This window comes from Chanodichthys erythropterus, chromosome 17 (assembly GCF_024489055.1).
Source record: "Chanodichthys erythropterus isolate Z2021 chromosome 17, ASM2448905v1, whole genome shotgun sequence".
Taxonomy (NCBI): domain Eukaryota; kingdom Metazoa; phylum Chordata; class Actinopteri; order Cypriniformes; family Xenocyprididae; genus Chanodichthys; species Chanodichthys erythropterus.
Genome location: NC_090237.1, coordinates 24,920,102 through 24,933,303, shown reverse-complemented (window position 1 = coordinate 24,933,303; position 13,202 = coordinate 24,920,102). Strand labels below are relative to the sequence as shown.

Below are 13,202 nucleotides of genomic sequence, written 5' to 3'. Positions count from 1 at the left end.
ATTATTCCAAAGCTGACCAGAAGAAAAATCAAAAACAGGCTTCAGACATTTTAGTACATTATGTTAACCCTCCATAAGCTCTGCGTTAGCTGACTGGGACGTGTCACGTAAAAGACTACAGTTATATGAACAGGATCATGATGCCAATATGTAACTGATCTCTTAATCCTGAAGATCTTGAGCTGTCCTTGTTTTATCATGTAGGATTACGAGCAGACTTTACAGGCTCACGGGGCTGTGTGATTATCTTGTAACCTGGCTGGTTGCTGACCTACAAGAATAACCTTGTTCATGCAGTGGCAGGAAGAGAAACATAATTAAATCACACAGAACTGATTATGTTATGTAATACCTCCTCACTCTTTCTCTCTCTCCCTCCCTCCCTCCCTCTGTTCCTGTCCAAGAGCACACAAGCTCTTCTAAAAATAGTTTTGATGATAACGTCTTTGAAACAATATGCTAGTGGTCCTCCTAGTCTCCTTACACTGTGCCTCTACTAAGATGGAAAAAGTTTCTACTGACAAATGCTAACTAAATGTATCACACGTGTATATATACTATATATTAATAAAGAAAAAAAGACAAATACATGTTATGTTTACTTTATACAACATATATCCATATCAATATGCTGTACTTTTGCTTTAGAGAGGCATGAAAGATGGCTGACTTTGTCATTATGTGGTCATTATGATCTCAAAGTTTGAAGCTACCCATGAAATCGGGCCCTCTAATCTTGTTTCTTCTTTGTCTTTATATATTAAACAGATAGACATGCTTTATGAGTCTGACAAGTACAAACATTTTGTGTTGCAGAAATTGAGGCAAAGGAAGCTTGTGACTGGCTACGGGCGGCAGGATTCCCCCAGTACGCCCAGCTCTTTGAAGGTAACGCTTCACCACACAAGAACATAAACTTAGAAGATCTCACAAATGTTATCACACCCAACTGTAAAGTTGTAGTTAAAACTGTTTAGAGGGAGGCCGGGACTCTCATTCAGATTTAGAAACAATTGTATGACATCAGCATGATTTACGGCTAACACAAGCTTTTAATGTGGGGTTTAGTTTCCGATGTTGTTTGCGACAGACTTGTGTTAATGGCCGCTTTAATGTCTGCCAGACCTCATGATGTTATGTTCATTTCCCCTGCGCTGTGATGTGTAACTTTTTCATACCACCTCAAAAAAGAGTCTCATTTAACTCTTACATCTGAAATTTTCATCTGAAATGCTGAGAGGTATAGGTCATTGGTCAAACTGGTTCCAGTTAAGAGGTACCACTTGAACATACTAGAGTTTGACATCTTCAAAGAGAAACAGAGGTCATGGGAATAACCTTGCCACAAAAACACTGCCTTTTTCACTTGCCCTTGGTGAACGCTTTTGATGTTGGAGTGTCTTTGGATGAAATTGTGTGAACACTCTATTTTTCTTTTCTTTTTATACTTCTTTTGCAGGAACTATGACTATATGCACCCCAGGTTCTGGGATAATTTTTATAATGGATATTTACTATCCATTTGAAGTTATAGTACATCTGGATATTTCATATAAAATTATAGATTAGAATTTATAATTTATACCTGGAAATAAGACATCGGCCGACAGTTTTTTGCAGCAAGATAATTAAAGTGCCCTTTTTGTGCTATTTTAAAGCTGCTTAATTTTTTTGCAGGTCTCCTACAATAAATGTACATGCATCCAAGGTCAAAAGAGACTTTGATTTTCTCATAATATACATTTCTCAAAGAGTCTAAAAACGGTTCATTCATAGATTCAGTCTCTCTAAACCCCTCCTTTCTGAAAGCCTACTCTGCTCTGATTGGTCAGATGGCCCAGTCTGTTGTGATTGGTCTACCACTAAATGCCTATTACCATATCTGAATTTCAGCTCAGGAGCTTCCTCAGCGCTTGATTCAAACAGGAACGATGGCGTCGTTTTTCCATCTAGAATCCTTTTGTAGTGCAGCAAAGTGGATTTGCAGAAAACATTGTCTTCTCAACATATGCACAACACAAACCAAACATTTCTAGGCCTCAGCTACAACTACAGTGTTTGAGGGCGGGTAAAAGTAGACATTATTTGCGGGCAGCCAATGAAGACCATGGGCTGGCATTAAGCAAGTTTGTTTCATTGTGTATGTAACAGGAGACTGGAATTGAAGATGACCTTTTACATTCACAAACAGTTATATTACAGACTGCATGAAATCGAAAAAGCATAATAGGGGTACTTTATGTATTTTCATTTTTCACATTAATTGAATTCATTTGCAATTTAATATGTAAGAACAACGGTGTCCTGTTATACAGTCCCTTCTTTTTTTATTTTTAATACTAATAGCTACTACATTGTCATCTCATCATGGGAGACACAGGGGCAAAATACAGAATAGAATCTTCCCATAATGCATGTCTTTACAAGTGTTGTTTTGGAATTTCCAGCGTTTCAATGCCACAACACAGTGACTTTCTTTGAATCTGTATTTTTACTTCTGTGTCGTTCTGCAAAGGCAAAAAATATGATGAAACATTTAATTGTACCAGAGGAATGTCAGCTTCAGCAGGGTCTGGATCCAGTCACCCTGTTGCATAAGTTGGACACAATATTTGGTGGAAGACGTAATGGCTTCTCAAAGCCAAGCTCAGTTTTTGGGGGGCAAACCCTGTCTCATTTTATTAGCATCTGGAAGTCTAAAACAAGTTAGCTACTCTCTTTGCCTTGGCTATCGCTCTGGAAAGAATGTGTTGTCAGAGGGTTTTTTTTTAAGAGTGTGGGCGCCTGAATCCCTCTGTGTTCACTGTGAACATGCAAGATTGGCCTATTAACGAATCAGAGGGAAATCATTACGGTCCCTAAAAGACATCTTTTTTTTCCCAGCATTTGACAATAATGAACTTGATTGTTGAAATGGGATATGCCTGTTTCTTTACAGATTCTCAGTTTCCAATTGATATCTCTCCTGTGAAGAAAGACCATGACTTCTTGGACAAAGACCTTGTGGAACCTCTATGCCGGTAAGGACTGTGTACTCCCTTAACAAAAAAGCCCATAATCCATAAACCATTGAACCTAATGAACACCTCAATTTCAGATTCTTTAAAAAAGAAAAACTAACTCATTGAGATCATTCTGTTCTTTATTTCTGGGGAAACATAATGAGTGCATTTTACAAACTTTATTGAGTCATTTGTTGCTTTAATTATGACATTATTTACTTCTACATTACAAGAAGATTGACATGAGAGAAACCACACCAGAATTAACTGTTGCAACACACAAGGACAGCAATAAAACACAAAGAACAACTCTTGACTCTTACGACCTGTTGTCATTACTGATATCACTTTCATGGTTATAAGCAGGATTTGGTCAATTAGAGTATTTCATTTAGATCTACTCCTACTGCATTCAAATTTTCTATTTAAAATATTTATTTTGTTGTGGTTGAGGATTGTAACTCTTCACAGACATTGCAATGGCAAATCAATGGCTTTTAAATTGTCTTTGGTCATCCTTTTTTTATTGCTGTCATTGTGTGTTGTAAAAGTCTGGTGTAGTTTTTCTCATGTCAATCTTTCTGCAATGCAGAAGTAAATAATGTCATGATTAAAGCAACTACTGGCTAAATAAAGTAAATTACACTCATTGTATTTCCCCAGACATAAGTACAGAATGTTCTCAATGAGTTAGCTTTTCCTCTTGTTTAGAAACTGAATTTGAGTTCCCAAATTAAGATGAAAAGAGCCCTCCAGTAACTTTGGTTGCCTTGGAGACTACCCTGGTAGGAAAGCATTGGGGGCAAAGGGGGGCGTACTCAAGCTGGTCTACTGTGACTCTAAACAACCCTTAAGCAACTCATCGAAATTCCAAACCTGTTTACTGTTGTATAGGAAACAATGTCCGACATTCCCTGACTTCTCACTTTTCTACAGCCCCCTGAGGGGAACAGCTCAGTAAACAATTCTAGCACGACATGCCCAGTAAGAGAGCGGAGGAGTTTGTTAGTTGTGGATGTTTGCAAGTTCCGGTAGCAAATCAATTTGTAGATAAAGACTCCCAGCTTGATTTGTGGACTAATAACTTGGCATGTTTAATAAATTAATTGCCAGGAAGTCATCAAAGTAGCTCTGTTAACTCTTCATATTTTTACCCTAAATGTAGGGTTCTCGTGAAACCAATAATTCAATGGCCAATACCAATACCACCGAAATTCTTCATACAAATTTTGATACCACGATAAAAGCGGTTAATAAAGACACTTCTTTGTTTAGCTAAATATTAATATAATTAATATAAATATTAATAGATTAAATGAAAACAAAGTTAACATTTATGTTGATGCCTTGTCTTATTGGAACCGGTGTCTTATCTTTGTTCTCCATTGACTATGGCCAATGTCTTTCAGTTTGCTACATTACGCATCGACTGTGTTCTGTGATTCATGTTTTATATCTTAAGCCTTTGCTGTCATGGCCCTCACACAGACCACTGAACAATATAAAGAGTCATAAAATGTCATGATTATTACATCACAAACAGTGGCTTGGTTTCCATGCAAAGCTTGAGGCATGCAATGTGTTGTCGTCTTTTCCACATTATCCGTTTCTTTCCCTTTACATCAGTAACAGCTTCTAATAAATCGTTCCTGCTCACTTTTGGATCTAGGAAGAGTCTTCTTTATTTTTTATTGACTTTTTATTGGAAATATTGATATGTTGCGGTGTTGCTTTAAGACCTTTATTGTGAAACGTTGTAATTTAAACTTATGCTCTGCGATTCAAAAAGACTAGTTCAAGGAGAAGCTTGAGCCCACAACTTTGTCAAAAGTTCAGTACACTACTTTACTTTCATCCCAAAAGGGTTTTTCATATTTGATGGACCACGCAAATGACCGCAAAAGAAAGACCTATTTTAAGGAGGTTTTGGGAATGGCATCAAAGAAAAGCAAGCTCTTACGGTTTTTGTTTGATGTTTTGAATTTTAAGGGTTAAAACAGGCCTCTTAGACCTGGAAGAGTGACTATGTGGCAGCTGGAATCAACACCACATTAGTTGCTCTTGAGGGCCATTGAAAACCATGACAACTGCAGCTCGCAAGCTTTCACCAATTAAAAGCAAGCGTACATGAGAGAGAGTAGGGCATTGGCCAATTATTGTGTATAATTAGGTTTGCTGCTCACCAGAGCTGATTGTTGGATAGCAGGGACATAGATCTTACAGCTTGATTATATTAGAAACTGCCACAGAAGGCTGCGCTGACATTGTGTCCACATCACTATGGTATATGCAATGCAAAATAAAGCCAGTTGGTAGGAAAGGCTTTTTAAATTTCTATCAATTTTTTTTTTCATTTAGGCGACTGAATACGTTGAACAAGTGTGCCTCTATGAAACTTGACGTAAACCTTCCCAAGAAAAAAGTAAGTGATGCATCATTTCTATTTAACACTTGCTGGGTATGTGCATTGTTCTAGCGAATTCATGTTATGGCGGTTTTGCTGCTAGAATTAGGAGGGTTATTATGCCTGTAAAAATGCTATATAATGACTAGCACAAAATGTGATGGGTTCTAACTCTAAAAAAAACAACTACAACCCTTTTTATCACAATAAGATTGACATATGAGAAAGCCACTAGCATTGTCTTGTGTGAAGTGATATTTCGGCTTTCTTTTCTAAAGTATAGTATCACTTATTGTACCACCAAAGATATTGAATATAAATAGATGTTATATCACATTTATAGATGAATAGATGTTATTTCACACTGGTTATGTAATCATTTAACAGAGGAAAGAATGTGCCCTTTGAAAACATGAAAAAGTCATTTGAGTGAATCTAAACCGTTACCTCTGGGGGTTCTGGATTGTGGAGAAGGAAAAAGGAAAAAAAGGAGAGAGTGAAAGAAAGGTTTTCTTGAAGGATTGGGATGGTATTCAAGTGTTGTGCTGAATTATTAACCTAGTAAAGGAAAAGGTATGGCAAAAGAAAGAAAGACATATTTATTCATTCCCTTGTTGATTTGCAGAGTGAAGACTCAGATGAAGATGACCTGTTTGCCATCAGTGACAAATGGACCTTTGAATGGAGCAGTCGCCGTTGGTCCAGGCTCCAAGACATTGATTGCCTGCTGAGGGGTGTGGAAAACAAGAATTCAGGGGAGAACTCTGCCCTGAGGACAACAACCAGCAGCGAGAGTGTTCTAACAGATTTGAGTGAGCCGGAGATCTCCTCGCTCCACAGCGAGAGCAGCGGTGGAAGCGGCGGTATTCCTGCGCACAGCGCAGAAGACTCGGACAGCTCGCACCGCACCTGCTCGGACTCTGCAGCCATGCCCGACCACACATCACTAGGTGTGGCCCATCTCTCTTCAGATATTTCGAGCTACAGTTCGCTGGCTGTAAAGCATGCCAAGCGAGGACGGACACGAGCTAAGGAGTTCTTACGCCGCATGGAGGCTTTGCAGTTGCAGGGAGCAATGGGTGGCGGAGGGAACAGGAGTCTTGTAATAAGTGCCCCGGTTCTCCAACAAGAACCCCAGGCTGTGAAAACTCTCCGTTGTGTGGAGATCATCAATTGTGATATGCGTCTAGCGGAGCCACCTTCCGGCATGGGGTTGCCATCCCAGTCCAGCAGTGAAGGGAGCAGCAGCCAGTCCAGCGGGAGTGCCGTCAGTACGCCAAACCTGAAGGAACGCAACGTCCACCGGGCCAATCACAAGCGGAGCGGGATGTACCTGGAGGACGTGGATGTGTTTTCCAGTCTCATCCAGGGTAAGCGTGTGGCCGAGCAGAACCGCCGCAATGAGTTCCGCTCCTACGAGGACCTGGTGGTGCATATCCCTAAAGATCACAAACCTGGAACCTTTCCCAAAGCTCTGTCCATTGAGAGTCTTTCGCCCTCAATGGCAACCTCCATCAACTGGCACTCGGCAAGCATGGACTCGGATGTCCAACGTCCACCCAGCATCAAAGAACCTCGCCCCATCACACAGTGCTGCACACGAGGTAGTCGGATCAGCATTTATGACAATGTACCTGGCTCACACCTCTATGCCAGCACTGGTGACCTCATAGACTTGGAAAAGGAAGACCTTTTCCCACATTTGGATGATATTCTGCAGCATGTTAGTGGGCTGCAACAGATCGTGGACCACTGGTCCAAGAATGTACTGCCCAATAGTGAAAATGCAGGGAAGGAGCGAGTTGATTTTAATGGAGAGAGACAAGGGGACCTGCAGTCATCTAGCCAGATCACGCTGGACTTTGAGGGGCATTCAGTGCTGGAGGGTCAGGCTACCCTCAGTGATGTAGACAGGGATGGGGTGTCGCTTAATGAAACAGAATCCACTGGAATGAGGGAAAGGAGAGACTCTGGTGTTGGGGCTTCACTTACTAGACCAAGACGGTAAGATTCAGAGCTAACAATGCTTGGATATATGTGTTGCATTCAGAACCGTAGAAGTTACTTGAAAATAAAGATTGGTTTACAGGTTGAAATTAGCATGTATGCATGTGTATGTATAACAAAAAAAAAAAAAAAAATGGAGTAGTTTTAGCATTGTTCAAATGCTGGTTTAGGTGGTTGTGCTCAAAGTCAGCCATTCATTCACCCTCAGGTTTAAAACCCTAACATGGTTCCTTGCTCTTTGTTTAGCTTGCGATGGCCGAGCTTCCAAATTTCCAACCGCCTCAGCCATTCGGTCGCCTCCCTCCAGATCTCCAGCCAATCTGCCGCCCAGCTTAGTCTGCTACAGAAATTTTCCTTGCTCCGTCTCACTGCTATTATGGAGAAGTACTCCATGTCCAACAAACATGGCTGGACCTGGTAAGAATCTGTTAGAAAAATAATCAGATCCTATGGGATTTATGTTTTACTATAGCTTAAAGCTTCTGTCTCTAAGTGGTTGTGCTGTGATTAGTTCAAGAAGGAGCACCAGTAAATCCTAACCCATGCACCCTCTACTGGTCACTATTGTTACAGCAGCCTGCCTAAAACTGTGATAACTTCACTGTTTATACAAATCTTTATTGTTTAACTTGTTTAATTTACTTGTATTGATGACTTTACTACTCCCAAAACATAATATATAAAAAAAAAAAAAATGCCACTGTGAAATAGGTTATATGGTATAAAAACCTCACTATTATTCTTTGTCTCTTAGGGCTGTGCCAAAGTTTATGAAGAGGATGAAGGTTCCAGACTACAAGGATAAGAATGTGTTTGGGGTTCCACTGATTGTGCATGTGCAACGCTTCGGTCAGCCTCTGCCTCTTGGCGTGCAGCAGGCTTTGCGCTACCTCAGGAGCCAATGCCTTGATCAGGTCAGTCAGGCTCATCAAATCAACAATATAACTGTAAATAAAATGCTATTATTCTTCTAAATGCAAATGTACATTATACTGTATGTGAACATTACATTTCCATTTTCTTGTAAGTCAACTTCATTTCTTTACATTTAAAATGTACAACTTAAAATTGTCTTCTGTTTCCTAGGTGGGTCTTTTTCGCAAGTCTGGAGTGAAGTCTCGTATCCAAGCTCTCAGACAGATGAATGAGAGTTCTCCAGAAGATGTCAACTATGAAGACCAGTCTGCATATGATGTGGCCGACATGGTCAAACAGTTCTTCAGGGATCTGCCTGAGCCACTTCTGACCAGCAAACTTGGTGAAACCTTCCTCCACATTTACCAATGTAAGAAACACTGCTCCCCAAAGTCTAACCCAACTTTTTTCCTGCATCCATCTCATGCATTCAGGAAGAGAAATACTGTACTTCCTTCACTCACTCATCTGATCCTCGTTTCCTCTTTAGATGTGCCCAAAGAGCAGCGCTTACAGGCTGTGCAGGCGGCCATCATGCTGATGTCAGATGAAAACAGGGAAGTATTGCAAACACTGCTCTGCTTCCTGAGCGATGTCACTTCCGTGCAAGAGAATCAAATGACACCTATGAACATCGCAGTTTGTTTGGCACCTTCGCTTTTTCATCTCAACATCCTGAAGAAGGACAATCTTACACCAAGGTATATCTACTATCAATAGTTAGGTTATGATAGAAATCTTTATTTATCCCCATAAAGGAGAAACTCATCATTTCAACTATACAATTTAATAGTACATTAAAAAAAAAAAACAAACAAACAAAAAACGTACCATTTTATCTACTATTATATGTACCATTAAGTTCATTCATCCATCCATCTAAGAAGAAAACTAATTTTTTACAGTATATAAATACTGTACTTTAAGGTTTGGTGATGTGTTAAAGCAACACTAAATAAAGATGCATTTTCCCAATAAAGTAATAGTTTATTAAGTGTTTATGTATTACTTGACTTTTAAATTATTATTATTATATTTTTTACATTTGTATTATTGTGTTACACATTTTATGTTACTTTTTGTAAAAATAAATATTTAAATACATTTTATTAAAAGTTTATTGTCATCTTAACTAAAGCATTTTTTGATCTGTTTACAGAGCTATGCAGATGCAGAAAAAGTATGCTACAGGGAGGCCAGACCAAAAGGACCTGAATGAAAACCTGGCTGCCACTCAGGGCCTGGCACACATGATCACAGAGTGTAACCGCTTGTTTGAGGTGAGACACATACACACATCTATTTCACATGAGAATAACTTGACATACTTTCTTTCAATTACTAGAATGTGTATTTCATAACATAACTTTTATGCCCACAATGCACTCTGAGTCTATGTGGAAATCATTTTTTTTTATTGGCCTTTTCAATTATCCCTACTGCAGAATACAAACTGTTTTATTTTCCCTCAGATTCCACATGAAATGGTGACACAATCGCGGAACTCTTACGTGGAGGCGGAGCTTCAGGCTCCCACAATTGAGGAGCTCTGTAAGCGGCAACATCAAGAGGAAGAGGGGGAAGATGAAGGCTCCTGGCCTGCATTCATGGAGGCCAGACTGCAGGGTCTCCTCAAAGAATCACGGGAAAAGGCCAAAGGTTGGGTATCCTGCCAGAGCACCGGTAACACCGAGCTGTCCTATAAGAAGGTATGAATGGAGAATTTAGGCTTTGCACCACATAACAAACATTACATAAAACTAATTAATATCACTAATTAATACTTAGTAAAGTGCTTTCCTTTAACTCCAGGTGGGTGATGGGAACCCTCTTCGACGTTGGCGGGTCTCGGTGGAGGTGGAGGCTCCTCCCTCTGTGGTTCTGAACCGTGTTTTTCGGGAACGCCACCTGTGGGACGTGGATCTGATGAATTGGAAAGTGTGTGAGGTCCTGGACAGGCAGACGGAAGTGTTCCAGTATGTCCTCAACTGTATGCCCCCACATCCCAGCAGAGACTTTGTGGTGCTTAGGTAGGTTCCAGACCTGAGGATGTCAAATAAATTAGTAAAATATTCAAGTTCAATGAAAAATATTCAATGAAATCTGAGAGCTTTCTGTACCTCCATTGACAGTCTACGCAACTACCACTTTTGTGCTTTGCGCAGAAAAAAAACATAATTTACCACTTTATTTACAAAATATGAATCTCCAACATGCGTTCACGCAATGTCTGCTCTCGCGTCAACACGCATGCGTCGTGGTGATCTCTTGAATGCGTGCTGAAGATTCATATTTTGTAAATAAAGTGGTAAATTGTGTTTTTTTGCACAAACAAAGCACTTGCGTCGCTTCATAAAATTGAGGTTAAACCACTTGGGTCACATGGATTACTTTAATGATGTCTTTACTACCTTTCTGGGGCTTGAAATTTGTGTAGGCTGTCAATGGAGAGACAGAAAGATTTTATTAAAAAAAATCTTCATTTGTGTTCCGAAGATGAACGAAAGTCGACATGAGGGTGAATAATGATGACTTTTGAAAGAATTTTCAACTAACCCTTTAAATATATACACCCCTCTGAACACTATTATAATTCATGGAAACATGACAAAATTGAAATGTTTTAATTATATACGTAATAAAAACTGAGAAAAATATGTCATAAATATATGCAAAATGAGTAAATTAGCCAATTTTGCTTAAATAAAGGGTTGCAAAAATGCATCATTTCCACAAACATGTAATATTCTAGTATGTAGTATTCTCAATAACTTTAAGTATACTGCTCTGACTCTTCTTGGCATTGAGTGTACAAGCTCAGGACACATTGTCACATCTATCCTATTTAACTCTTGAATGATGAGCTCCTTGAGTGCCCTGATGTTATGGGGGATGTTGCTCAGCTTGTCTCTACAAAATCCCCCACAGGTGCCCACTAGCATTAAGGCTGGGTGAAATACTTGTCCACCTTAAGAGAATGTATAGAGTCACTGTCATAATGAAAAAGTAGCCAACAGCGCAGGGAATGAGGAGTGTGAATTCATGACACCATTGATTAAGCACAACTTCCCCACTCCTTCAGCACTCATATATCCTTATATAAGAACTTTACTACCACCGAACTTCACTGTGGGGACCAGGCACTTCTCATTCCACTCCTCCCCTTTGCAATCAGTCATCATGAAATGCTTAAAGCGAAGGCCTGATCGTTTCAGGGACCTGTCACAAGTCCGTTCTTTTTGAGTTTCCGTGTTATGTTTGCTATATTTTCACACTTAAAAACTTGCTTTGGTAATCCTCTCATACCATCATCCTCTTTTGTGCAAAGAAAAAGTCTTCTATTCTGGCAATTCTCTCCAAAGTGATTCCATTGTTGTCAGCATTAAGTAGGATTAATGCATAGATCCATAGATCACATGTTACTTTGTTTTGCTTCAGCAATTGTAAGTATTACAATGTTGTCCTCAGGTCATGGAGGACAGATCTGCCGCGGGGGACGTGTTCTCTGGTGTCTGTGTCTATCGAGCATGAGGACTGTCTGCCTGTAGGGGGCATCAGAGCTATAGTGATGGAATCCAATTACTTACTGGAGCCCTGTGGCTCTGGCAAGTCCAGACTCACCCACATCTGCAGAGTGGACCTGAAGTGAGTATATATAGCTGCCTGAGTCACACACACACACATACGCGTAACTACTTTGTTCATAGAAATGAAAGTATGTCAGTGTGGTCACATTTTCTGTGCTTTTTTTCAGGGGGAGATCTCCAGAGTGGTATAACAAAGCATTCGGACACCTTTGCGCCGCCGAAGCTGCTCGTATTCGCAATTCCTTTCAGCCGATCCAAACAGAGGGTCCGGAAACAAAAATTTGAGCCGTGCTATCATTCTAGGAAATGAAATCTCAGTTCTGTGACTCCGAATACCATGAAAACTTTCTGCAGCTCTTTGCCCTTTTGCACAATGAGCAGAGTTGCCTGGTCTGGGAAATAAACTCAAATGGGAATGTCGTCAACTTACCAATGTACCTTTAGCTGGTCCCTTTTTAATATTATCTTATTGTAATTATTGTTATTTGTATTATAATTAATTATTTTATTCTTTTATATGATCTTATACAATGTATAGGACACCTAAGCTCTTAAGTGCTTCTGGGAAGCATATATGTTATTTAATAAAAAAAAGAAGCTATATTTGCACATGCATGCACCGCATGTCCATGTATGTGTTTGTTTGTATTTGTGTGTATGTGTGTATCTATCTACACACATCTTGTATAGACTATATATATATATATATTTAAATGCTCATGTAGTACGAACATTTTGCATATGTGTCTTTGATATCTCCTTTTGCACAGATATCAGTGTAATTCATATAGTACAAAATGTTACTCAGTTGTAAGCTGGGTTTATTTTGCTTTTTCTGTTTTTATTTTAATGTTTGTCCATGAATGGGTGTAATATTATGGAATTTTTACTTGCTTGTTTTAGAGGATGGACAAAATGACTTGGGTTTGATTTTTTTCAGACCTGCTATAGTAGTACTGGATTACATTAATGACAAAGAGACAATGATTTTTAATTAAACTATGTAAATGAATTAATATTCATTTGTTTACTGTCTTTTTGATGCTAATTTTATTTGTCCTATCATCTACATGATCATTGATATAATATCAATTACGATTTTTCATAACAATAACACCATAAACCATTAGGGCCATTATGAGTTTTTTTTTTTTTTTGTTTTTTTTTTAAATAAATTGATATTTTTATTCAGCAAAGATGTATCTGTTTAAAAAAAATTGTTATATTGAACCTTCTACTCTTCTATCAGTTTTATGAAAACAATATCTGACGGTTTCTACAAAATTA

General features: G+C 39.1%; 1 protein-coding gene across 9 annotated transcripts in view; it reads left to right on the top strand.

Moving 5' to 3' along the window:
• stard13b (StAR related lipid transfer domain containing 13b) overlaps positions 1 to 12,956 on the top strand; it is a 100,901-nt gene extending 87,945 nt beyond the window's left edge. For 6 of the 9 annotated variants that reach the window (XM_067364666.1, XM_067364667.1, XM_067364669.1 and 3 more), the window contains 13 exons: positions 817 to 888; positions 2,939 to 3,020; positions 5,361 to 5,424; positions 6,032 to 7,410; positions 7,660 to 7,830; positions 8,168 to 8,327; positions 8,500 to 8,698; positions 8,819 to 9,029; positions 9,488 to 9,608; positions 9,801 to 10,037; positions 10,141 to 10,358; positions 11,797 to 11,973; positions 12,083 to 12,949. In XM_067364666.1, the coding sequence (XP_067220767.1) occupies positions 817 to 888; positions 2,939 to 3,020; positions 5,361 to 5,424; positions 6,032 to 7,410; positions 7,660 to 7,830; positions 8,168 to 8,327; positions 8,500 to 8,698; positions 8,819 to 9,029; positions 9,488 to 9,608; positions 9,801 to 10,037; positions 10,141 to 10,358; positions 11,797 to 11,973; positions 12,083 to 12,200 (3,209 nt within the window). In that variant the 3' untranslated portion in view covers positions 12,201 to 12,949. Of the gene's footprint in view, positions 1 to 816; positions 889 to 2,938; positions 3,021 to 5,360; positions 5,425 to 6,031; positions 7,411 to 7,659; positions 7,831 to 8,167; positions 8,328 to 8,499; positions 8,699 to 8,818; positions 9,030 to 9,487; positions 9,609 to 9,800; positions 10,038 to 10,140; positions 10,359 to 11,796; positions 11,974 to 12,082 lie in introns of all 9 variants that reach the window. The other 3 variants (XM_067364664.1, XM_067364665.1, XM_067364670.1) reach the window with 2 other exon arrangements.
• Positions 12,957 to 13,202: the final 246 nt, after the last annotated feature.